Source organism: Cottoperca gobio, chromosome 22 (genome assembly GCF_900634415.1).
Source record: "Cottoperca gobio chromosome 22, fCotGob3.1, whole genome shotgun sequence".
In the NCBI taxonomy this organism is placed as follows: domain Eukaryota; kingdom Metazoa; phylum Chordata; class Actinopteri; order Perciformes; family Bovichtidae; genus Cottoperca; species Cottoperca gobio.
This window is the reverse complement of record NC_041376.1, coordinates 15,726,355-15,753,555: the sequence shown is the minus strand read 5'-3', so window position 1 is coordinate 15,753,555 and position 27,201 is coordinate 15,726,355. Positions and strand designations below refer to the sequence as shown.

General features: G+C 39.6%; 1 protein-coding gene across 2 annotated transcripts in view; it reads left to right on the top strand.

Moving 5' to 3' along the window:
• babam2 (BRISC and BRCA1 A complex member 2) overlaps nucleotides 1-27,201 on the top strand; it is a 76,986-nt gene that overhangs the window by 14,591 nt on the left and 35,194 nt on the right. For both annotated transcript variants that reach the window (XM_029461416.1, XM_029461417.1), the window contains exons 5-6: nucleotides 9,493-9,687; nucleotides 10,801-10,875. In XM_029461416.1, coding sequence (XP_029317276.1) covers nucleotides 9,493-9,687; nucleotides 10,801-10,875 — 270 coding nt within the window. The remainder of the gene's footprint in view (nucleotides 1-9,492; nucleotides 9,688-10,800; nucleotides 10,876-27,201) is intronic.

Genomic DNA, 27,201 nt, shown 5'->3' with positions numbered 1-27,201 from the left:
GTGATCAAGGGTGAAGTCAACATAAGCCCAGCTGAGAGGAGTTAACCAAACTTGGAGAACAGTGACAGAAATACAACAAAGTAGGTCTACCCACGAGTTACTGGTAAAACTGAGCAGAGAGGAGGAAGTGACAAAGACAGAGGCAGGAAAGGAGGGAGGCAAGGTCGAGAGCAATATTACTTAAACCTCTTACGTATAACATGTACTGTTGCATAACATGGTTATTTTTTTCTTCCCTAATTCAGTAAATGATAAGGATTTTTGTTCTGGCAGTATGGTCATTTTGTAATTGTGCTGCACTGTTCTGTAATCATGTTGATACACCGTACACACCCACATATCGGAGTTAAAAGGTCTTGCAATTGGGCAAATGAAACAATATAAGGAGCCTTGGAAGAACCATACAGATGTGTTTTATTTATTTTTCTTTCAGTAAATACAAATCATGTTCACCTTAGATCACTGACATTGATTTGGATAAACAGCACAAGAGTTATTTGTTTAACCATGGCAAAATAAGGGACAGCAATACATGAGCCACGAATCTCTAAATGATTTTCTGCCGTGAGATAGGAGTAAGTATGTAGCACATAAGAACAGTTATCTATAATTGCACCTTTTATTTTTTACTCACCTAATGCTATTATTTGTCTGCCCCTCTGTCCCCTTCTTTGTGCATAATGTATCATTTGTCTGGTCCAGACTTGTCCGGTGATGCGTGCAGGCACTATCCACATTTTGGGACTTCCCCACAGTTTTGTATCTTTCTGAGTCTGTGTGTTTGCGCCCGAGACCAGGGGGTTAGCCAGCCTCGATGGCCTCTCTAGATACAACATCAACATGTTTCCACTTATCCTGCCTGCAGTACTTGGCTGTGTGGTACAGAGGCAGGCTCTATCTAGTTGCACTGTAAATTCCAGAAATGGTCTCTATTGCATCCTGTGGATTTGTTATTGTTCGGCGCTGTTCCCCCATCTGGGCAGCCATTAATTAGCTCAATTAGTTGCGTTTGGGTTAATCAACTGAGCAAGTTTTAGGTTTAGCATGAACAGAAAAAAAGATTAACATATTTTCAATAATGGAAAGAAATATCTTCTGCTGGTTTTGTTCAGCCTATTCATATACCTATCTACTTATCTCCCCACTTCACCCAGGCTTGAATAATCATACATGTTTCTATTTATAGCTGTAATTGCAATCCAGTTGCCCCTCGAATTCCTTTCATACTGTTCGGGTCAAATTGTTTTGACTTTTGATGGCAGTTAAAACACCCTGAATGCCATTCTTTTAGCCTGTAATTGTCTGATTTTTTCCTTAAAGGTTCAATGTTTAATTCCGAGCCACCTGCTCCAAAGAAATAGGGGGCAGTATTTCACCTCTAAACTGGGTCCATACAATCTCTAATGTTCATATTTGTAGTCGGCATATTTAGTGCATTCTAATTTATTATTTCTATCGTGTATTGCATTTACTCCTGTGTAATGCCTGTCAGTCAGTCAGTGGGCAAGAATAGCAAAATTGATTAGATGTATTTTGTCAAATCTGGGAAGTAGAAGTTGTGAGGCTTAGAAAATAAGGGTGGCGATGGGTGACCACACTTTTTGGGCTTATGAGCTATATTTGAAATGATCTACCTGTATAAAAAAAAATGACGTTGCGTGATCTACCCGCACTACACTGATCAACCTTTTGGGCACCCCTGTTCTAGGCCTATATATCTAATTGTCAAGTACAATGAAAAGACCAAAATTAACAATTAATGTATCCCAACGAGTACTAAAACTATTAAAAACACATAAATGACTTGTTCCTTCATGAACTAATCCTTTTTTTTTTACTAAACTAAATATTTGTGACACATCTAGGGCTGAGTCTAGGTACCACAGATAGGCAAGTTAGAAAGTATAGTGAGAAGGACGTGAAATTCTTGGTTTTGGTCTTTTCATGGGATTTGTTGATGATCGGAAAAATATAGAATGACACCAGCCTTATCCTTTAATGCTTTCATGACAGTTAGGCTCATTGGTCAGTCTTTCTTCCTGCCTTTTTAGAGAAAATGTTGTTGTATGTATTCACAGTAAGAATTGCTTATTTTTCAACTTTAAAAATTGTTTTTTTAAAAGTCCTTAGACAATAAGACATTGTCTGTTATTTAGATATCAGGACAACTCCCACTAAGAAAATGTAGTGTAAAGCCAATTTAATCACTATTCGGTCAAGGAAAAGGAAACATTCGCAACTTCAAGTTACCCCCTGGTAATCCTGAATGCCAAGCATTGGTGAGCGCTTCCTATCTGCTGCTCCATCTCGTCCCCTGTTAATGTTCTAACAATGGACCTCAGACGGCCCATAAAGCAGGATTATATCAACCTGGGCATAGTGTACCAACTGTTGCTGCTCCTGCTTCCTTCCTGCTACAGGGAATAATGCATTCCAGCTTTTATTAGAGTTTATTATTGGCAGGGCTCACTGACAGGTCTGGGAATGGTTTTAATAGGCAGGCTATTTGTTTGCTAGCAGAGATGGCTGGAGGAAAGCAGTTTGGCAATTCCTAAACACCAGCTGATGGATGGGAGAAAACAAGAGACGTAAGTGCCAAGGGACGATAGCTGGGACCATATCAGCCCTCACAGTGGATTGGTATTAGGCTAAAGCAGTTACTGAATCACATTAATAGTAGTCAGAAAAGGGCTATTTCTGTTAACAAGTTGTACTGTGTTGGACACAACCGCCAGATCACAGTAAAAAAAACAAAAAAAACACTGGGCTGAGAATGCCAAGTGTCTTAAACACATGACAAGAGCAATTTAGCATGATCTTAGACTTGGCACTCTCCGGGGGCGAAACAGGGTGTGAGCCCACACTTGAATTAGAGACTAACAGAGATTAATTTAATACTTGGGAGTTTTTTTTAATGCCTTGCACTTTCAAGTCTACAGCGATTTATTGGATCAGGTTGCCAGCATCTATAAAAATCACATTTAAGACGTACAAACAAATATCTTCTGTTGGCCTATATAATTATCTTGCATGTTCAGATGCCAGTCCCTCTCTCATTGGCCTAAGATAAATATTGGATCGGAGATGGCACAGACGGATGGCACAGGATGACATAATTCTGTCAACTTGGGTCTATTCAGTGTGAAGATTTAGGTGTACATTTTGTTCTTAAAGGAAAACACTGTTTCTGTTAAGTTCTTCCCGTGCCCTCAACTAATTCACAATACTTCCTACCTAAAATTGTAACTTAAAGGAATCATTGCTTTGTGGCAAATGTTGACAAATGTCTATACGTCTGATGCAATAACTCACATTTAAAAACAGTAGTTTTGTCTTTATTCAAACAATACTATGTGGTATTTTGTTTTTAGCCGTGCTCGTGGCGTGGCCCAGGGCTACCAGTCAGTCTTCAAACTGAAATATCTATATACCTATTGGATGGATTGTAGTGAAATGTGTGATATTCCCCACAAGGAAACAAACAGAATATGTCAGCCCATGAAATTTGCTGCAGATATTTAAGTTCCCTCCAGGAAACAATAATGACTGGTGGCTTTTCATCATTGGGTTTACATTTGAATTTGTCCAATACTTTGGTTTACCGAACACTTCCAAAACGAATGACCTTCCCATCAGACTCAGATGTACTTTTAGTGCTTATTATCAAATGTCCTCATGCGAACACGCTAAACTAAGATGGTGAACATGATAAACATTATGTCTGCTAAACATCAAGATGTTAGCATTGCTATTGTGATCATGCTGATGCATTGCTGTGCCTAAGTGCAGTGTAGACCCTTATTCTTGTGAAAGGCAGAGACTGTTTCACCTCAGACGCTTAAGGAAATTCCGCGTATCCCGTCAAATACTGAGGAATTTCTACTTGTGCACTATTTAAAGCGCCTTGACAGCGAACATTACTGCCTGGTATGGAAATGCCACCGAACAGGACCGCCAGGCCCTGCAAAGAGTGGTTTGTTCGGCCGAATGTCGAGTAGGCAGTGCTCTACCCTGACTAAAGGATATTTACACTAAGTGCTGCAAGAATAAGGCTAGGAGAATCATTAAGGATCCCAACCACCCGGATAACAGCCTTTTCTCCTCGTTGAGGTCGAGAAGAAGGTACCGGATGCACCAGGCAGCGCTGAGAGTCTCAGGAAGAGCCTCTGCCCTCAGGCCACTAAGATCCTAAATGAGGTCACTGTCTAAGACTGCTACCCCAGTCCCATTCTATTTAAAATCTTTTTTTTAAATGCATCAATGTATTGAACTGACGGGATTATATTACACTGGAGTCGTATCTTATACGATAACATGTGACAAATACATTGATTGATTGAAAGATACCTGACAAGTATATCTCTAATTGAAGTTATTTCAACTCATTAGGACAAAGTTGGCTAATTTTACCCTTATTTTGCATTATTTGAAAATTGTCAATAATATTTCCACGTACCACTTGCACATTCGGTTTAAGACGCATTGCCTGTTTCTTTCTAAACTACTTTACTTAATTTTCTTTCAAGTACACACTTTTCTTAATTTTCCTTTAAGCGCACAACAGTGAACTACCAGTGCTGCTCTCTAATCAGAAAAAGGTTTAATTTGAGCGAATTAATCAATAGGCAGAAAGAACATGAATTTTCTTTTCTTTGGCATATTATTTTATAATATTCCAACTGTGCTTTTTTGACTAAATGGTAATGATAATCCAATATATTTTTAATGTGCCGTTTTTTTAACATTGATATTGAATCAAATCCTAATATCTTAATGTAATACGATTATACATTTCTTCTTAAAGATATAGGCTATTTTCTAAAAAGGAAAGTATCAGTGATTTATGTATTAGAAGTGACAGGTTTTATCATAAGCCAAGTTTCGGTTTAATCATTTGACACAGGTTTAACCAGTACGTTGTGTCAAAATAATTGGATTATAAGGTCCAGATTGAACCAGAGAGTATTGTTGAAGGCTATATCTACCCCCTGTGGATAAAGCCATAAGAAAAATGTTCCTTTCATACAGAGTGATCTAGAGGGCATGCAGATATATATATTTTTCAGTTCATTTCATTTCATCAAATGTTAAATCTCAGCTCTCAAATAGCCGAGATTGCGATTATTGCATCTTTTGTTTTTTTAAGTATCAAATCTGTACATTTTCCGCAGGGCTTATCCTATTCATGAAAAAAACACATAGATTTGTTTTGGCACACACAGCCTTCAGCAGAGCGTATAAAATCAATTCAGTGAAGAGTCTGTACAGACTCACATGTCTACACGCACGCATTGCAACACACGGACATTGCTTTTTGGCTCAGTGCTTCTCTCTTCCTCTATGTTCGACCAATGCTTTGCTGCAGTATTCAAGTGTTACCTTGTTCGCTCAAAGTCAGAACATTCAGTACAAGACAAACCGGTGCAGTGTCTTGTTATTGGCTATAACTGAGTTTTTGCCACAATAGGGATGGCAATGTTGATCGGTGCCTGTCAGTCAGTCACTCCACGGTTTTGGTCCCGGCTAAATTATCTCAACAACTGTAGTCGAACGTTATACAATTGTAATCAGTCAAGGTTACCAGAGGTCAAATCCTACTGAATTTGACTTTTTCTCACGTGCCACCAAGAGGTTTCCTTTTTTTGTGAAATGTCTTGACAACTATTGAATGGATTGTTCTAGAATTCGGTACACATATTCTAAGTCCCCAGCAGCAGAAAGCGTGGCTTTCGACGATGACCTGGACACCACAGACACGTAGTAGTTCTGTTCATACTGTCTGCTTGGGAGAGGCGTTCCACACATGCCCAGTAGTTCGTGTGGTCTATCTGCGCGGTCACAAGAAATTGGTAGTCCGCAGACGTCTGAACTGAGCCTTCGCGTACACCCTCTGATGACGAACTGTACATTACGCAGACCTTCGAGTGCTTGTGGATGCGCAACAGATCGGCTTGAGTTTTCTAAATATACTGTAAAAAGTGTTTAGTTATATTGGCAGAAGTCAACCTAGCTCTTTTTCTGTATCACCCTGCTTCACCTGGAGTCGCCCAATACAAGCTCAGCTGTCAGTCTGTCATTGGCACGAAAACAGCTCTCGAACAGCTAAGGTTAACTACTGAGCATGAGGACACCTTAACTGTAATTAGTGAGGGAGTGTTTCTCCTGCACTCCTGTTCAAACATACAAGAACATTTCTTGTTGCTTTTTCTGAACCACAGTAGTCTTAGGGAAAACAAATCTCTCAGTGTCAGGTATGTGCATCAGAACTGTACTATTTATACAGTAACGCAGTACTGCTGCTCTCTTCACATATTTTATTAGAAATGTTCAGTTTTGTTTTTAGTGTCATTATTACCTACAAATGAAACGAAAACTGAGTCTCAAGCCTGCTATCATTAGCCTTGGCCTACTTGCTTGAGCTCTACAGCTTTTTTTCTTACCCCCCCCTCTCCCACTTCTGATCTCTCCTCCTCCTCCTCAGTGGAGTTTCACTGATATTCTGTGTCACAATCCTGACACAGCACTTCCTCAGTCTCTCCTCAGTTTCAGCTCGCTCTTGCCCCGGAGCGCTGACTGCCTCTTTTGGACAATGGCCATCCTTGTTTGCATCGCCCCCTCGTTTCGGGACTCCCGGCATTGCTGGTAACCACTGGTGGGTGACGTGAGGTCACTGTCTCTTTTTAGCTTGGCCTTGCCTTCGCCCCCCCCCCCCATGGCAAAGGGGTGTGGGGCTGGTCTAGGACACTTTAAAACAATGAAAGCTTTCTCCATCATTGGTCTGATATGGGCTGCCAGACAGACAGGCAAACAAAGAGACAGACATTCAGGAAGACAGGCTAATGCAAGTCAAAGACATCCGGCTTTTGACTTGACACCTTCATGTAGTGGGTATTTATAGTATTTCCAGTGCATATTAATCCTCCATCTAACTTAGTGCACACCAAATGGCTCTCTATTCCGATTTGCTCATCATTTGGATTGACCTATATTTAATTTGCTTTATTGCTACAGCAAGAGAGAAACAGTGATGAACTGTAGTTACACATTGACGCATTGAAATTGGCATTGCAGTCATCAGGTTGCACAGTTTGAGTTTGCAGGCAGTATTTCACTTTCAGAATGAGGTGGGACAGGAATCACTTTCACTTTCAGGACTTAAATCTGTAGAGACCTACATCATGGCCCAAAACTACTAAAAGCTACTTACTACATTTTTTTAATTCAAATAAGTCACATTCATTATTACCTAAATAACGTGTATCAAATCATGTCAATGGGAAAAGGTAGCGATTGTGTAAAACCTTGAGATGTGCTATTTCTTAATTAATTTTCTCGAGGCAGCAAACATCTCTTTAAATGAACAAACACAGTAAATTCAAAGTCCAAACACTGGAGCAAACTCATTTAGACAGTATTGGGATTCTTTCTTGTTTTTATTTTATTGTATTTGTGTGCTGTACTTCTCCATTATGAAGTTTTCACAGCATTCATTCCCAAGAGCTCCGCCATCCATTTGTCTTTATTAGAGCCGGCATGTTTCCTGCAATTTGTGTATTGCACGGTGATGTTCACATTAATTATAAGCGTGTTATTCCTTCGCGCATCAAAGGACAGGTTCCCCTTATTAAGAGAGGAAAACCTTCTGTTCAGCAGAATAAGCCCGGTAGAGATTCACGTTTGGTCTGTTCTGCTTACTCGTAACAGGTGGTTGCATATGATTGCAGTTGAGTCCTGTATATTTGCATATTGGTTGTCTTTCCTCAGTCTGTCGGTTGACTGCTGTTGGTGATTGCTGTAATTGACGTTGTGGGAGGGCAAGTCTTTGTGCACCATGGAGCATTTAGACATGCATGATACATAAAATAATAAGCTCAATTATTGTCCCATGATAAAGATGTTTTGAGTGTGATATATATCCCCATGCTACAAACTGCACCATGCTTATCAAATATATATAGTTACCACTCCGTATGGCAACGGAGGTCAGAAAAGTTGCAGATAGAAGAAGTCAGTCTTTGTACTTTTTCTTATCACTCTAAATCTGGAAACAGGACTTCCTGTAGCACAACCCTTTCCTTCTGATCTGGTAATGGGAAGTACCATTTGTCAGGATTTGGCTGTTACTGGGACATTTGTTTTCTTCCTGTCCTTTTTCCTCTACCATGTTCTTCCCAACTATCCCTACTGCTACTGCAGCACGTGTTCTACCCACTGCACTACTACTGTTTATTAAGTCCTTACCGTTCACCCAATGTTGTCTCAACTGTCATTCCCGAATCTTAATGGGTTTTTCAAAGGGATCATCTTTTTATAGGTTATTATATAACCACATGTGTTCTTACAGTGAATTCAGAATACATGTTTGATTGCTGTCTACCTCCTTTTTAATATTGGAAACAAATGAGTTCAGGGTCAAGACAATTTGTAGTCATCAATAACATTAGAAATGTTCCCTTTGACTAGTGTGTTTTTATCACGATGTTGATGACATTGAAATCTTAAAGGGTAAGAACACTTTGGTATTCTTCATCCTGGACCCTATGTTCCTATGTTTTTGTGTCTAAGTGACTAATGGAGACAACTATTTTTAAAATTGGTCCAGTATTGAGCAAGAGTGCTGCAGCAGGCAACTGCAAAAAAAAAGGCACAATGTAACCGCTCAGGTCAATTCTGCATTGTCAAATTCGACCAATAAAAGCGCTTGTTTTTGCCACTGACAGGCTCAGATTGTTAAGTAGTATTGTATAAGTGTCTGACACCATTATGGAAAGGTCCCTACAGAGAAATAAAACATTTTTCTTTACCTTTCGCTTGATCAGGTCTGTTAAGTTATTGTGAATAACCAAGTGTCGCTTGGAGAAGTTTCGTTCTGAGATGTTGTGGTTCATCCACGTTTTTGAAACCAGCGAAATATTCAGCCATGAAATTAAAAATAATTTAGATAACACTAAGCTACACTTTTCTGTACAACTCAACACACTCTATGACTCTAACTCTAACTCCATAATAAAGTGATAAGGTAAAGAAAAAACGTTTCTCTGTAGGTTATTTTCCGTAAAGTTGTCAGACACTTACAAAAACAGTCTGAGCCTGTCAGCGGCAAAAACAAGCACTTTTAGTGGACGTACGTTGACGATGCGGAATTGCCTCGAGCAATTACATTGCAGCCCGTTTAGCGTCTGCCGTCTGCAGTGTTCTCGCTCAATACTGGACCAATTTAAAGAAAATGTTATCCCCATTAGTCACTTAGACACAAAAACATGCGCTTAAATTCAGTTTAGACGATTTCTTGCCAAATCTGCCACAACATAAAAAAGGAATGGATGCCAAATAATGCTGTTAATCCTTTCAGTTTCATTTGCTTACGGTTATTATGATAATGGTGTATTGATTTTGCATCCTAACATGTTGTTAACTTGTTTAAAAAAAAAAAAAAGATGAATGGCATGTCTTATGTCTGTCCTTATGCCTCTTCTCTGGTGTCTACCTCAGCACTTAGTCCAGTGGGATGCTGGGGACCCAGAGTGTTTGCTCCAGCTGGTGAAGGAGCTCATCCAGCAGTACCATCACTACCAATGCCTGCGTCTGCGCGAAAGCTCCAGGCTGCTCTTTGAGTACGATAGTCTGCTGGAGGATCCCAACTACGGCCACAACATGGAGATTTATGCCGGCCGCAAGAACAGCTGGGTATGCAACTGTTTAATGACTTTTTGTTTGTCATGTACTACATTTTACAAAACGGTTGGTTTTACATAATACTTAAAGGACAGTTTCACTGTTCACGTGTTATTCCTATAGCTTGGTCAGTCTAGAGTTGAGAACATAAATACTTGTAATTGTTAAAGGTTGAGATGGAATGATATGAGCAAGGGTTTGACTTTTCCTACCATGCCAATATTAAAATAAATACTATATATAGGATCCAGTCCTTATTCAAAAGTGCACCTAATTTTGTATACAGCCCTCATAAGACATTTCCATAGAAAATGGCATCTAATAAGGGTTCCAGTTTGATTTTTACAAAATAACTAGTGTCAGACGAGTCAGAATCATGTGGTTTTGATTTGGACCATTTGTGTCCCGTCACAACATGCTGCCCCTCAGATCATTGTGCCATCATGTTGTGTGTCTGTGTAAAGACACATTCTTGAGGTCACATTGATGATAACAGGAACAGTACATAATCTATTATTACTATTTGGTTTGGAACATCATACTACATACATTTGCATATTATTAAAAAAATTGTTTTAATCATTCTAACTATAATAACGCTTCAAAATACAGAGTTTCATATTATTTCCAATCATGTGAATTTGAACATAAATATGTTGACAAAAAATTTATTTAGCTAGTGAACCTAATGACAGCGATAATTAACCAAACTAATGGCCTCTAGCATTACGATGTTTGCTCAATATGTCACAGTGGGACATTAAGCATATCAGGTAAGATATTTTAATTAATTAGGAGCAGTGTCACATATTTGGTGGTCAAAGGTCAAGGTCAATGTGACCTCACATCCATCCCATTCTCTTGAATGCAACATATCTGGAACGCCTTTGGGGAATTTCTTTATATTTAGCACAAACGTCCACTTGTGATGACATTTTGGACAGACATGGATGTAAATTGCAATGTGACTGGTTGGCGGAGGCATACAAACAGGTGGCGGTAATTCTAGTTAATCATGATTCTATCTGCAAATTGTACAATTTTATATATTTACATACATCCCTTTTTTGGTACTGTGTGTTGTACAGTTTGTAAAGTTCTTTACCTCTGTTTCTTGTTCTCCAGACGGGAGAGTTTTCAGCCCGTTTCCTTCTAAAGCTCCCTGTGGACTTCAGCAACATCCCTGTCTATCTCCTTAAGGTAATTAACCATCAAACCCCAAACACATTTTGACTCGTGTTCAAGGTACACACCTACTACACATTACGTACACAGACACGTATACAGACCTGCGGACAGCGCTCAGTCTAGAGATATAAATATCCTTTAGATATAATGTGAGTGTCCCTATTGCTTACGCTCTGTACTTTTTGTTTTTCATTTGTTTACATGTATGTGTCCATATGTTTTGTTTATATGTGTGCAATGATAATGACATGATTTATTTATATGAACTGCAATGCAATTTTGTATGCATGTGTGTGTGTGTGTATGCAGACTCCGATCTTGGGGGCTGTGAGTTGACTAATCAGCAAGCCGTCACTCTAGATCTGCTCTGAGCCGCGTGGTGTCTGGAGGCAGCTTAGCCCGAACACTCTCTCTCTCTCTCTCTCTCTCTCTCTCTCTCTCTCTCTCTCTCTCTCTCTCTCTCTCTCTCTCTCTCTCTCTCTCTCTCTCTCTCTCTCTCTCTCTCTCTCTCTCTCTCTCTCTCTCTCTCACCAGCAATGGCCTTTACCCCTCTCTCACTCTCTCCCTCATCTCTAGTTCTCTTTTCACTCTCTGTCGCTCCCCCCCTCTCCATCTTTGACTGCCTGCATGCTGGAGGCCCTGGCTCTCTGGCCTTTTCCAGCCTGGCCTCTGTTTGTGAAGGGAAAATGATGGTAAACATAAGGGAAACAGCAACCATCATCAGCCTCACATCAGCCTCTGTCCCCACGTTTCTCAGACCTGGAGCACCGAGAGTCGTCCTTTCTCTGCAGGCTTTGAGTGGACTCATCCAAAAGTTATATTTCACAGCTGGTCATGATAGAATTTTTATTTATTTTTTCACCTGTATGTTTTGAGGCTAGGAAAGTTTCTACACTCAGCCCTGAGGGGAAACTCTATTGGTGACATTTCTTTATTTTTATTTTTTTTCAAACATGCATGCTGTCACTTGCTGGAGGTTTCTATGCAAAGGCTTTGAAAAACAAGGCAGACACACTGACACCTTTTACCAGTGGGTGGTGGTAGCAGTGTAGCCATTGACACAATGTTGTCAAAGCAGAACTCTCTGTAATATTTAGTGATTTTATTAGCGACGAAGTCTTGGATATGGATGTACATTTCTGTCACCCTAATCATATCATGTTCTTTGCTTCACATATAGACACACACTCACAGTATTATGCTGTATTTGGCAGCTTGGGTATACATAGTATCACCATGGGTGCGCTTGAAGACTAAGAAAGAGTATCGACTCGCAGAGAGGAAAGTAATGAACATCAGCCCACACCTTGTCCTCCTACGCATTACAGAGGAACGGGATTATGCAGCATATAGGCTGGACTCTAAGAACACAAATGTACTGTACACCAAACCAGTGACCTGAATTCTCAGCCTGACAGTTGTCATGCAATTAGTTCCGTCAGTGAGAATGCCGTCAGAGGTCTATTTCTTTTGTGCATTGCACATTTCTGCACTGCAAATAATTCCACACATACAGTTGTAGCGCTGTTGAAGTGCAATTAATGCACTCCTACAGTTCTTCCAGATTGAACAGACATGCATGTATACCCTATATATTCACTGTAAAGTTAGTTTAAATTACACATGGAATTGTGTGTATAAATGCTGTGCACATGCCCTGCCTCAGCAGTTATCCTCGGCCTGGGGGTCAATGTTACAACCAACCAAGAACAAATCTATCTGAGTTGATTAACTTGAAGGTATTTTGGCTCTTTGCTGAAGTTGATGTACTGTTCTCAAAAGCCACTACCCCCCTAAAGGCCCTGTCACACATATCCGTATGGCGGAAACATATACGAAAAATAGCTCACAATTTGTCAGAGTCCAAATACGTCCAACTTTTCATCGGATCGGAAAAGTGAACGTATACAGATCAGCATGTCTAACCTATTGATAGCGTATCACTTACTTATACAAAATGTATCAGACGAATGCCCAACAAATGCATAACATTATACAAAAATATGGCGTATACAAAATATCGGCAATACGCTGGTGCACGTTGATATAAGGTAAGGCATAAGTAGTATTCGTTAAGAGCACGCTGTGTTACTGCTGGGGTACGTTGTTGAACGTTGAGTCTGAAAATGTTTTGAGCATGTTAAAAATTTACGGACGTACCCAACGTGTGCTTCATAAGTTATGCAGACGTTACACATAAGTTACGTTACGTTAGACATACGTGAATACTGAATACGTACGTGAATACCTACGTGAATACAGTATGTGACTACGTTATTGGGGTTTGAATATAGTATATAGGGTCCCTGTGAGTAGCTCCTCCTCACTTCTTCACAGCACGTCTTGATGAATACATCAACACAGCATCAGAGGGCATGGAGGATGCTGAGAGGCTGCGACAAGAGTACATTCTAGCCGTTCTCCAGCATCAGCATGACGTCAACCAAATGGCACTTTTCCAGCTCCGTTGGCCAGACGCTCTGATACGTTTTATATAAGTAAGTGATAAGCTATCAATAGGTTAGACATACGTATAATAATTTGTTATGTATACGTCAGCTACAACACCGCTGTGGAAAATGTGGACGTATTTGGACGTGTTCGGTGTATCGTCTGCGTCCTTCGAACAATTACAACTTACCCTTAATTTATATCAACGTATTTCCGATATTTCGTATGCGCCGGCATACGTTTCTGCCATACGGATATGTGTGACAGAACAGTATAAGATAGAAAACATCTGACAAGGAGAGGGCTAGATTTGTATTGCAGTTTTGATGCGTTCTGCCTCAAACACGTGTTGTATTTATCAAACAGACGCACGCAGTTTCCGTGTTTTTTTTGTTTTTTTTGTTTCTGCAAGGTGCGATTCTCTCCTTATTGCAAGTGTATTTAAGTGAGGCTTGCACAAATAATAAGATGGTAAAATATTAATATCGGTCGATTATGTATTCTGCTGGATTTGCTGAAGTCTTTTTCCACTATCAATTTTGTGGGGGAAATTATTCGCCTCTTAAGACCAGGTGTAAACACAGCGCAAATTGGATTTACTAGAGCCACAAAGAAGGTTGTAATGGGAAAAAGAAACATAAGTTAACTATAGGCTTGTGTATAATTAAACAGAGATTATTAGAAACAAAAATGAGGCAATTAGGCTGGACGTTAGGGGTGTAACAGTGCACAGAAGTCACAGTTTGCTTCATCCCCGGGTTTGGGAGTTACGCTTCAGTGTGAGGTGCAAATGCAGTATACATTTCTTTTCATTTATACTGAACAGACAGTTGTGGGCTCAATGTTTAAAATGACATGCACTTTTTTATGTTTTTTATGCACCACTTCTTCGTTCTCGGTACTTTGGCCACTGCTACCGGACCAACATTTTTTACCCAAATTATTTACCAGTTTTATTGGTGGTAATGTGCTGTACACAACATATTTGCTCTACCAAGTTATGTGCACCCGTGTAAGACAAAAAGAAAAAGAAAAGACCATGTCCTGTCTGATATTATAAACCACTGTGCAGTGTTTTGATGGCTGTAATTTAAATTGACCGTCCTCGATCATATTTTATCATCTCACTGCTAGCAGCCCCTTGCATTGTTTTAACATAGGACTGTTTTCAGTCTGAACGCCCACTAGGTCCTCAAAATGAGTTATTACCTGTTTAATAGCAGGTCTTTCTATGCAAAACAGTCAACACACAAAATCAAAAAGGTGATGCTTTCAGACAGAATACAAGCCATTAGCCAGGTACTATAGGTAGAGGTCAGTCTGTTGGCCCTGATTTGAATCGACCTCCTCATCAAATCCACGGATGTCCTTGCTTGAGGAGGGAAGGCTTGGCACTGAAGCGGAAATCTGTTCAGACATAGGCTACTCCGCACTGCTCGTGAATGCCGAGATGTTGCTGGTGGGCGCAGAGCTGTGGAGGACGACTGTTACCTGGAGCGAAGCATCCGCGTGGTCTGAGCTCACCACAGTGGACATGTTTACCTTCCTGCATGCACTGCCCAGCCTCAGGGAGGGGGGAGGAATGCACGTTTATTTATTTATTTATTTATTTAAAGGGGGCAGCCCTTCATAGTCAAAACGAAAGAGTGGGAAGGACATTGGAAGCGGAGATAAAGGAAGACAGTGAAATGCACACAGATGGATGTTGGCAGTTTTCTTCCTATTTTAAAGGGCATGTCGTCCTCTTGGGCACCGTTATAGTGTCTCATCCTTTGATCGTACCTTGACCTCTTGGTTGTCACTCGTTTGAAGTTGCTTTCACTCGTACCCTGTCATTTAGCATTGGCCTTTGACCTCCCACTGTATAGGATATTTGTTCATATCGCTTCGCTCTTTAACGTGGTTGCAGTACAATGCGTCTCGTTTGTTTTGGTCTACTTCATACATTCATTCTTGTTATAAGCAGCGCTGCAACTAACGATTATTCACATTATCAATTAATCTGCAGATTCTTTTCTAGATGAATCATTTCATCGTTTGGTTTGTAAAATGTCAGAAAATATTTAGAAAAATGTCCATCCCAGTTTCTGAAAGTCCAAGGTGATGTCTTTAAATGTCTTGTTTTATTAATTCAAGACCCAACGATATGCAATTTAATATAGTATAAAACAGAGAAAAGCTCTATATTTGACAGGCTAAAAAAAACTTCCAACACTTTATACATTTTAGGCTGAATCAATTCCTCGAATAACTCGGATACTGAAATTCAAATTCATGAATCAAGGCTTCAATTAATTAATGACCTGTTTAACTTCCTAACACTAGCTAAGCAGCTTATAATACATCATTAAAATGACTAATGCCAAATTTTTAATCAAAGCAAATATTTAAATAAAAATACAATGATTTCTTTCTTAATAATTTAAACTGTGGGTTTTTAAGCAAATAACTATAGAAGCCAATAACAAAGTAAAAGGATAACATTTTTTGACGTTTTACACTTCAGGATGGTTTTCCAGGACAGTGGTGAAAAAGGTTAGTCCCTTTTAGTTTCTTTTGAGACAAAGGAAACATATTAGATATTCAGGATATTCTGCTCTTGCTTCATGGTACTCCAGGATTTTCCTTAACACAGAGAAGAGCAAATAAATTGTCTCATTACAGATGTGACCTTTTCTTTAAAATATGTCCCTTTTGCATCTCACTAGGCTGTCTGTCTGTCCTCGCTCTGTAGAGTATGTACATGTGCAGCGGCGGCTTGCCTCTAAATGTCCACACTGATCAGCATGGAGTGACGCCACATTCGTGACTGAGCCCTCTGCTCTCGCTTCACTTGAGCTTTGTTTCCCCCACAAGCACTGGCCCATGTCACCAGCTCCAAAGCAATTGCTGTGTGTGTGTGTGTGTGTGTGTGTGTGTGTGTGTGTGTGTGTGTGTGTGTGTGTGTGTGTGTGTGTGTGTGTGTGTGTGTGTATATGTATGTATGTATGGATGGCACACGCGCATGCGCAGAGGCCTCAAGCTGCTGCCATTGATCTAATAGGATGTTTCAGGTGAACAAACTGATATCTGCTTTGTTCGGTGTCATTGTGTGAGATAACCACACAACTATTTTTATAACCTTTTAGCATTATGTCTTTTCCTAAATGTCTAACTGTTGCTTTAAGATATCGTCATATGGCATAACTGTCGTCTTTCCCTGGTTTTAAAGGCTGCATTACAGTAAAGTGATGTTTTTTTTGTAATTTAAGAAACTGTTCCAGCTGTTGCATTATTTACCTTTGCTTCACTTAGTCATTATATCCACATTACTGATGATTATTAATCAAAAATATTGTGTGAATACTTTGTGAAAGCACCAATAGTCAACCCTACAATATTGTCACAATATCGATATTTTTGGTAAAATAAATTGATTTTTCTCCATATCGCACAGCCCTATTTTAAGACCAGATTTGTATTTTACATTTTATTACCGTCTCCAATGCCCAGCAGCCAGCATCCCACTCCTCCAGGTCTGGGCATTCCTGTATCTACATTGTGTCTGTACAAGCTGTGCACGCTTCAACAAGAGCACTTACATCTAATTATTTTTACTCTAATTATTTTTGGTCCTGCATCCTCACCCCCTCCCCCCGTCTACATAAACACAAACACAAACACACACACACAGACAGATACACACACACACACACACACACACACACACACACACACACACACACACACACACACACACACACACACACACACACACACACTTTAACCTTCAGAGCTCCACATCCAGTAACTGACAGGGGAGGTTCAGGGTGAAGCAGAGCCCTGGGCTCTCGGTCTGTCTTTTCATTTGTGGTGCCAGCGTCACTGACTCAAATTATTTCTGTACTTCCTCTACATTTCCTGTCTTGTTTTTTATTATTTCATACAAATATCAACTCTTGAATTAGCCTTAAGCAAATATGCATTCCCAAACTATTTGTTTTGATATGTGATGAATTTACGATGAATTCTCAAATGATGGTTAAATCAGTGGGGGGGATAAATATCCACATCAATCAATCAATCTGTCAATCAAACTGTATTCATATAGCACTTATTTATTTATGAAACACCTTAACAGAAAAAAAGTGTCGACCGTGAAAACACAAAAGTCAAAAACAATGTGACATTTTAAGACCAATGTACGCAAGATAATAAAAATATATTTAAAAGCTCAACAGTAATAGAAGTAAAACAGTGTGAAATCAACACTAGATTCATGCTGCAGCGATTTGAGATCGTGATTGTAATTATATACTATTCAAACTAAAGTGGAGGCCATGTGGGTCCTGACTTTTCTCATTTCAATAATTTTTTCTGCTCCTATTACAACCTACTTCCTGACACTCCTCGAGGCTGTGTTTAACAATGGCACTGTCTTCTACCTCAGGAGCAGGAGGGCGAGAGCGCACATTACCCCCCCCCCCCCCCCCCCCCCCCCCCGTGTGCGGGGGCAAGCACGTCGCAATCTCTTCTTATATGCAGAGGACTCTTGGCATTAGATTTGTCACCATTGTCGAGGCACATGACAACAAGCAGACTGTTTACTTGTGTGTAATAATTCAACCGTGGTCAGACCTGGGATTTATTTCCTATTAATGTAACTACAGTCCTGTATTTATGTTCTATTGTATTTATGTGCTAAACAAAGTACATTTTTCCCAAGTAGTATTACAAAATGATCAGATGAATCTTCAAAAAACAACTTCTGCGTACTTTACACTTGATTCTCTTGAGAATCGGAATCTGCACTGCCAATTTGATATAGAAACAATGAATGTCAGCCATAAAAGCAAGAATGTCATTTATTATAATTTGATAAAAGCTGCCGCCTGTTTACGCTGTGGTGTTTCTCTACATAAATCCAGTTTTGACACCATCACTCAACATTTCCAGAACCTATACTCTCTTTAAGATTGTTCTTATCGTTTTAGTGTTAGATGGGTTATGAAGGGAACAGGAAGCGCCACGTGTAGCACGAGGTCAGCTTTTGATTCATTCAGGGGGCTGATTAAGTAGGTGTTGTTTACTCTAATCAATAGATTTTACCATCCCACTCTTCACCTCTATGTATTCCTATAGGATAGATTTCTGCGCAGAAAGGACATTCAATAACTTTCAATAACATTCATGAATGGACCAGACTCTTGACCAAGCTCCAAAGAACAGTGTTGGGCTTTGTGGTGCCCACAGTTAGAATTGGTTCCAAAAAGAACCAATACAAAATAAACTGATGGAAAATAATAAATAAATGGAAAATGACTCTTGGGAGCCAAAAAATAAAACCCAGCATAACCTCAAATTTGAGAAGCTGGAACCAAAGGGTGTTGTGCATGTTTGCCTAATAAATGACTTAAATTATTAATCTATTATTTACATTTGTTGTCAATCATCTAATAGCTTAATTGATTTTCTTTAATCTTATCAAGTTCTCCTAATACATCAATGGTAATGGATATTAAATCTTTGGGATATTTGCACTATATGTTTCTTATTTCACAACAAATAACTTTTAATCAAATATTTTGGCAAAGACGGCAAACTGTAAAATGCTGTTTTCCCAATATGGGACTTTCATGAATTATGCTTCACTCTCTGACTTTTATGACACTCCTCTGCATTAAGTTTCTAGAACTTGTTTATAGCTAAGTTAAGTAAAATTCTATCAGAATTACTTGAACATGACATCTACAGATTGTGCCCATATCACAATTAACCATGTCTTACCAGTCTTATAAAGCTTAGCAAATGACTGCTAATTTAAAAACACTAAACCCAGATTAAGAGAGCTGCAGAGTGACACAAAGCCACTTCGGCCTACACCACGGAATCACCACCCGCGACGGAGCACCTTGTTGCTGTGTTTGTCTTCTTTTTCTTTTTTTTCCTTGAGGACTTGGTGGCGACCACAGCTTTCCAAGAGATAAGCAAGCTGTTTGCAGCAGCTGCGGTTACCTTACCTTTCCGGTTACCACATAATTGTCACTCCTTTCTCAACCGCTCATGAGGCTTTTTGTTGTTGCGGTTTTTCTGTCCAGTGTATGTCCTCCACTGCGAGGCAGTTGAGCTTTTGGAGAAGTCGTGGCTGAAGATAGCCCACTGCGTCACATGATGAGTCTTTCGCAATTCTCTCCGCAGACCTGGAAAACAATGCTGTGGCCACTACACACACACACACACACACACACACACACACACACGCACGCATGCATGCATGCATGCATGCATGAACCCACGACAGTGCCCATTCTTAAGGCTATGATTAAAATGACCCTCAGTCGGCCATGATCAGCGTAGGGGATTCAATGGCACTTGTGTCTGCTTTGCACTTTGACTCTCTTACTCTTCTGTTGGTTTCACCTGCTGGTTGTGGTTTTGACCACATGACTTTACAACAGCTTAAAAGAACTGTTGTCACTCAGTTGAGTGATGTGAATTGAATTAGCTGTTTCTGGATTATGCAGTCCAAACAGACTGTAGTGTTACCAATTCTGGAAAAACAAAAACATTATCTAATGGCCACCTTCCGTCCATTATCTATTTGTCTTTCTATTCTCGGCCTGTCTGCTACTTTTGGAGAAAGCTCTGGGCCTGTGCGTGACTGTTGAGCATTTTGTGCCAAAGCAAGTGGTTGTAATTTGTGGCCTTGCCGTGCCCTTGCACGGTAAACACTGACTAAGAGCTCAGGAATCTTAAGAGCTATAAAATAATTGCAGGTTACTCCCATAATGCCTAGAGTGTTCTGCTCGTTGCCTCAGCTCTGCCTCTTCGGTCTCATCCCTTTCTTTTTTGCACAGCCTCTACTGATGCTCTGCAAAATGGTGTTCCTGCTGTATCTGTACTTGTACTTGTACATTCTAGTAGTTAATGACACAAGGAAAATGATTTAGTCCCTGAGGTGTCATAAAGGTTTACCAAATGTTTACTGTTGTGCTATAGCTGTTTGGGATGCAAAAAAAAAAGAGTTAAATCTTTTATTTCTGTGGAAACATTGAACTCATTATATGATTAACTACAGTAATTGATCATTTATAGATATGGGTAGAACATTTTTCATTTTAGTATGAAAATATAAATGTCCACATAAATTAATATGATACAGTAAAGGTTGTCAGTAGATGTTCTGTCCTCTTATTTGTGGTGGTGTGTGAAGATAAAAGCACTTTTGCCAGAGACAGTATGCTCTCTGCAGTGTCATAGGAGTCTCTTTGCATACTGTATGTTTTAATAGCTCATTTGAAATGTACATTTACTACTTCAAGCACTGAAAGTGCAAAGAAGATCTACAGCTATGTTTTGAATAAATTCAGGGTAAAACAAAGCATATCAAGAGGCATTCATTTTGTTTTCATAGTGCTTTTTGAAAGTCCTGTTGCTGAGTGATGGCATATCTGTATAGCACTGAGACATGGCATTTAGTAGGAAAGCAAGTTGCCCAAAAGACATCGTCAAGTAATTGCCAGTTTGGGCTTCACTAATGCAGTGTACCACTGAAATCTGAAAAGGCCAGCCAATGCTTCCACGCAGATAAACAATTATGTGGCTTTTAAATGGTGGATGTATTATAGCTTGGTATGCTCTTGAAGAAGATTTTAAATGTCAGGCGTAACGGCTCTAAAGCAAAAATAAGCAATAAGGGACTAGAAATTGTTCAAATATATTCTTTTATTCTCAAGATATTATTTTATCTTTGGATCTTTATGTTATAACTACAAAAATATTCTGATTAATTATCGTGTCATTAGTTGTTTCCAATCAGTAACATTATCAAATGATACCAAATATGGAAAATATCTGCTCCTTGATGGCTTTGAGTCCAAACTGAAGGCAGGAAATGCACACCCTTCTCCTGAGTTTGCTGGCACAGCAAACTGAAACTCCTCTGTTGCAAGATGTTGGATGCAGTTGCAAAAGAGAAGGTTACAGTGGGTCAGTGGGTTGTGGGTTATTATCTAGCGTAAGTGTTACATCAGTCTTTGCGTTGACTTTAGAAGTAGAAGACCAGATCCACTCTGATTTAGGCTAATAAAAAGATCTGTATAAACACTATAGAAACACTACTACTGGCTGTAGTGTGTATTTATCGTAAATATTATATTTATTTTGTAAAAAAATAAATAATAATAATACATAGGAAATACATTATCCATCCATTGGAAATTCCCTGTTAAATATTATAAAGACTTTCATGAATTGAAACCCTGTTTTGTTTCGATGTCAGCCTCACTGTTACCTGTTGACTCTCCTGCAGGTATTCAAGCTTTATTACTGCTAATCCAAACTGAGCATTTCCTACTGCTGCTACATGGCTGTATAAGGGATAATGTACAGTGAGTGGGTCATTATTACCCCTTCTGGGGGGGATTCTGCTCACCCAGTCAGGGTTCATTTCGCTATAATGATCCGCTCGCTGTACATTATTACTTATTACACGGCTACTTACTAAAGAAAGAAATCACAAAATATTGTTTTAGGATTGATTTTCTTGATTTAAAAATTATTGTATTGCTCACTGTGTTCAGAGATGCAACTGTCCGTTATTCATAGCAGCTGTCTGCTATAAAGAAACAACAGACCGTATAATGCCGCAATTGACCAATCAGAATAGAGTATTCAACAAAGTGTGTAATGGAATAATATTGTGGATGTGGCTTTTTGTTTGTTTATGTAAAAGGGACAGTGCATATTGGTTATCATTGAAATAAAAAACATTCTAATTGTGGCGGGTTTAGCTAAACAGCTAATTGTTACCCGCAAAATTAAGAAGAATAACTTTTAACACAGTCATTAGGTTAGTACATCATTTGAGCATTTACCAATTCCCCAGTTAGTAGTTTCACACGCAATTTTGAAGTTGAAAGAGATTCTCTATTGACATTAAGGTGACTTCAAGAATTCCTACAAAATGTGTCCTTGTAAACAAGGTATTTGCTGATTTGTTTCGTTTTATAAAAGTTGTCCAGAACAAGTCCACATTGAAGCAGTCTTAAATGTGCTTGCCATGATTAGAAAGCAGGACATTGAGACTGAATGTACATGTGGTTTATTGATTGAAGTCTTTTATTTTTAGTCAATGAGCCTCCTTGTTGGAGGTCCAGAACTTTGTATCTGATTTGTCTTGTTCACAAGCTCTATGGATTTGAGAACCCTGCTGTGATTACTGCCAGGTGGTTTAACATCTGGTACTCCACAGATGTCAGCCTTCAGAGGAAATGTCACACAAAGTTAAAGGGAGTCTGGATCAAGATGCTCCTGTTAATAGTAACATGCTTTCATCTAATTTATGTTTCCGACTTCCACGAAGAAAGTTCAGATCAGTGGCCATAGCAGTGAAATCAAAGAACACCTGTGTACTAGCGTGTAAACAAACAATCTTTGGAGGAAACTGTCACAGATGCACACAGTATAATGTTTTTAATCAGTAGTTCATGTGACTGGCCTCCCTAAAAAGCACCTGTTGTAGTGAAAGCACTCAAGCTACAAATATATGACTTAACTCTTAAGGTTCCAGGACCTACACTTAATTGAATCACCTCAAAGCAGATCCCTGTTTCATCTGACATGTATGATGTGCTAGAGCGATCTGTGACCTGTGAGCTGTGTACAAAAATGTTGTTATTTGACGAAATTCCAAAAAGTCCCAAGTCCTAAACTTTGAGTACAGTATGATAGTAAACAAGTCATGCTGTGCTTTTCACTTAATGAAATGCCTTTTATTGACCTGCACATTTTGCACACTGCAATTGTTTTTATGTTGACTATCGCATAGTTTTTGTATGATAACTAAATCATCTAACTGGCGCTAAGTAACGTAATGTTAGTTCTTCGTGGATCTCTCCTGCAACTTGATTGGTGCCGTCAGATTAGTTCAAACAAAGTGGATTGAGGGAAGAAAGTGTTGACTTGCAGTGAATGAGTAGTCTCAACGCTAGTTGATTCATAAATTGATTCATGGCACATTTCTTTTAAATAATATATTTTAATCTTTTGTCTCACTGAAGGTGTCAAATATTAAGTCAAAAGGCTTAAGTCCAGATGAAGTTACAAGTCATTGGTGTTAAACTCCAAGTGGAGATACAGGTCTTTTTTATTTTGTCAAATGTGTCGAGTCCACACCTCTGCTATTATGAGTTGTGTCATGTACATTTTTGGTAACTATTCAGATAAATTAAGATTAAAAGTAAATTAAATAATGAATCTTTGGGAATGCACCTGAGTGAGCAGGAGATTTTCAGCTGCAGGTACATGTTAGGATGCACTGCTTCTGGTTCTTTATTCTATGAGGGATGTAGGTGTCATTGTAGTGCTGGTAATGTTTGGTCAAAATAGATGACACCGAATCATGACACAGTATTATTATGTTCAGAAATGTAGTAAACCATATAATGAAATATGAGCCTTGCATTTTATGTGGCCATGGTAACGTGATTTGTTGTCCCAGACAGTATTATGAACAATTGCACTGAGGCACTTTAACTGATGAAGTCTGAGAGTTCAGTGTGTTGGGTTTACGTTGGGATCGGGCCTAAGAAAACATAATGAGAGATAAGTGTTGTTTTCTGGAAATGTCCTGGTTATAGTGAAAAATGGTTTGTAGTGAATTTTAGATAAAAAGTCTAAATAAGAATTTGTTTCAGCCCTGCTCTTGTGTTACTGTTCTGTAATAGCATACAGTAAACCACACTGTACTGATTAATCATACCGACCTTACTGGCGTTGTGCAAAAGTCACTAAGAGTGTGAGGACATCAGAAAATCGCCTGAAAATAGGTATGACTGGACATGTAGACAGCTGGATATACTGTAACCTTCATCTAAACCCTAAACATAGAAAGCCTGTGGAAACCAGTAAGTACTTTATCCATGCTCCAGTAAATATCAATTTGTGGTTAATGATGCCCACACCCTGAAACACCCATAGAGCCAAATGTAAATATTTGAACTTGACCTTTGTGTTATGACATCACCATCACTGTTGAACTCCAGTAGCATATGCTGCCGTCTCAACTTGTTTTTAGTTTCTGAAAAGGTGCCTGTGTCAATATCTTAAGGCAAACCTCAGTTATGTATTTGTATCTATTTATTTTAATTTGTAAAGGACCTTGTACAATATATAACATATAAAATAATATAATTTTTTTGTATTGAACCAGTTAACTATTTTATATTTGCATATTTAAAACATATGCACTAATAATAAGCAAACATTGACAGGGTACATTATACTAAAATACAGCAGTATATCACTTATACCATAGCAAGAGGAATTGGGAAGACTTGTGCAGGCTCTGCTTGATACACATCTCCCACACTCTCCTGTTTTGTTGCACCTGCCAGGGCAGGGCAGTGGGTCCTCGTACGCACATGTCAACATTAACAATACAAGCATGTTTCTAGCCTTAACTGGAATGTCCGGGTAGCACAAGCTAATTTTTTGTTACACCTGTGCGTTTCCTAACCTGACGCGCCAGATAGTTTGTTACACAGAACCATCTGAGAAGCCGTCTTTGAACATTTTTGAAAACTTTCAGAAAATACTTGGCTAGTGATTGGATGGACAATCAAACTCTTGCTGAAGTCGGGAGAAGAGCGAAAATGTCTCGATATTCCATCGGAAAAAGCCTTCGTTGCCGTTTTTTGCTCTTCTGCCAATGAAGAAATACTCTCCAGTTCTGATATAACTGATGCTATTTTACTGTTGTTGTTTTTAAACAAACAGCCGCCGCTCTGTGTTTTCACACACACCTGAACCACGCCCGTGGCTGCCAGTGTCTCCTCAAAGGGTGCTGATTGGTCTGGCTTAGAGGCTGTCAAGATGGATTTTCATGTGATCTCTGACCTGCAATTTTTGCAAGATCTTGTGACATTAGGGCGTGGCTACCTTGTTGTCGAATTAGAACTTCAATGTCTTCACAGTGTGTTTTCAGTTCATGTCTTTTATCAGCGTTGGGTTGTACTTTGCTCCACCCTTTTCATATCACCTCTGGTTCCAAAAAATCAAGATGGTGATGGCAAAATGCCAAACTTGAAGCTTCAAAGCTTTCGTCAAACCGGTTGTTGACTTCAAGGCGGCTACGTCCACTTCTACTTAAGGTGTAATTAAGATTAATAGCTATGCATGTGTGCAGATAAATCATTCTATTAATGTTTTACAAGATTTATTTGTTTGCATTTAGCACATGTAACGTTTATATGCTAAACGTGTATATGAAGTAAAGTGAAAAAGATCGGAGGGTTGTGATATTTGTTTGGATACAGTGGCAGGAGCTTTTTGTGTTGTACATCCTCACCTCTGAGGGTGCACTTCCATCCACTGACCCATCACTTGCGGCAACAACCCTGGTGCTGCGTTGACAGACGGGTTGTCAGAAAGGTCGTGCCCCCGAGGTGGAAGAGTCAGGCGTTCTCCATCATTCCTCGTTGTGACACATGAACAGTGGCACCAGATCCCGGCCGCAACATGAGGTGGTTTGCAACAACAGAAAGCGTGAGCTCCTTGACCTTTAATTCTTTCACTTTGTCTCTGCTTTACGACAGCTCCCGTCTTTCTGCCTTCTCCTCCGTGTTTTTTTCCACTTCCCATTTCAATTTTACTGTTATACAGCACTGCCATGCTAAGCTAGTAATCCTAAAAGGTGAGAATTTATCAGCGACACCTCAGTGCGCACACATCCGATTGATGATTACATACATTCAGTCTATTAAGTCTTCCTTCATCATATCATGCCTAGGTGTGGGACCATATGCAGTGACTAATGCCACAGAATGCCTCTGACGCTGGTGAATTGATCATTGTTTACACATCATAAACATATTCCTCACTGTAACTGAGTCATCTCTTGCCTCGTGATGTCACTGCAAACATGCAATCAGGGACCATTTTTACTCAGTATGTCTCATCTCAATGGTGATGACACTTTTTTTTATTTGTTGTTTTGTACAGTATGTTTGTTTTCTCTGTATTATGTGCATATGCTAAAACTTACATTATATGCAGTATTTACAGTTTTTTATCTTCTCTTTATTTAAGAAGCTGTACTAGCTCTGCATCAGCTCAGGAAATTATGAAATGTCACCTCAGCACCTCAGCATCCTCTGTGGAGAAGGTGAATTAAAGAGAAATCTCAGCCCGGGGAGGGGTGGTCAGAGAGCACAGAGCTCAAATCCACTCCCTAATGCTCCAGTGACCCCAATATGACTCTCTGATACCAAAGGTCGTGCCCGCCTCCTGTCTCCCTCGGCGAATCTGCGATCCGCAATCACCCACCTCCAACCCCCCTCCCACCCTATTACCACCCACACTGCGTCTCCAAACGAAGATTCCCACCCACCTGCTTATACCCCCTGCTGAGCATCAGAGGTTTCCAGCATTACAATCTCAGGAGAACATCCCCTCCTCCTCCTCCCCCTCCTCCTCGTCCTCCTCCTCGTCCTCTTCTTCCTCCGCCCCCCCACACTTCTCCACGCCTCCATGGAATTACTTCTATCTGGCCTACTTTCCGCCCTCGCTCTATATCAAGTTGTACATTATCTATAGGTTTTTTTCCTGCAACACCTCTGAATGTTCTTCTTCCTAATCCTTTGTTTGTTTTTCTGTCTTCAACCCTGATGTTATTCAGCTTTCATTTAACTCTCAATTCCTTGTCCTTCTGCGCGCCTTACACTGCCTTCTGTTGGCTTTTTATTAACACATTGGTGGCTTCAGGGTGAAATTGTGTCCCTATATGTTGCCTGTCTGTGTTCATTTATCTTGGCTGTTGCTTACCCTTGGCTTACCAATGGCTTGAAAAAGCCCCACAATAACGAAGAATCCGACTGTTTCCTGCCCAAGTGTTCCTTCTCCGTCTTC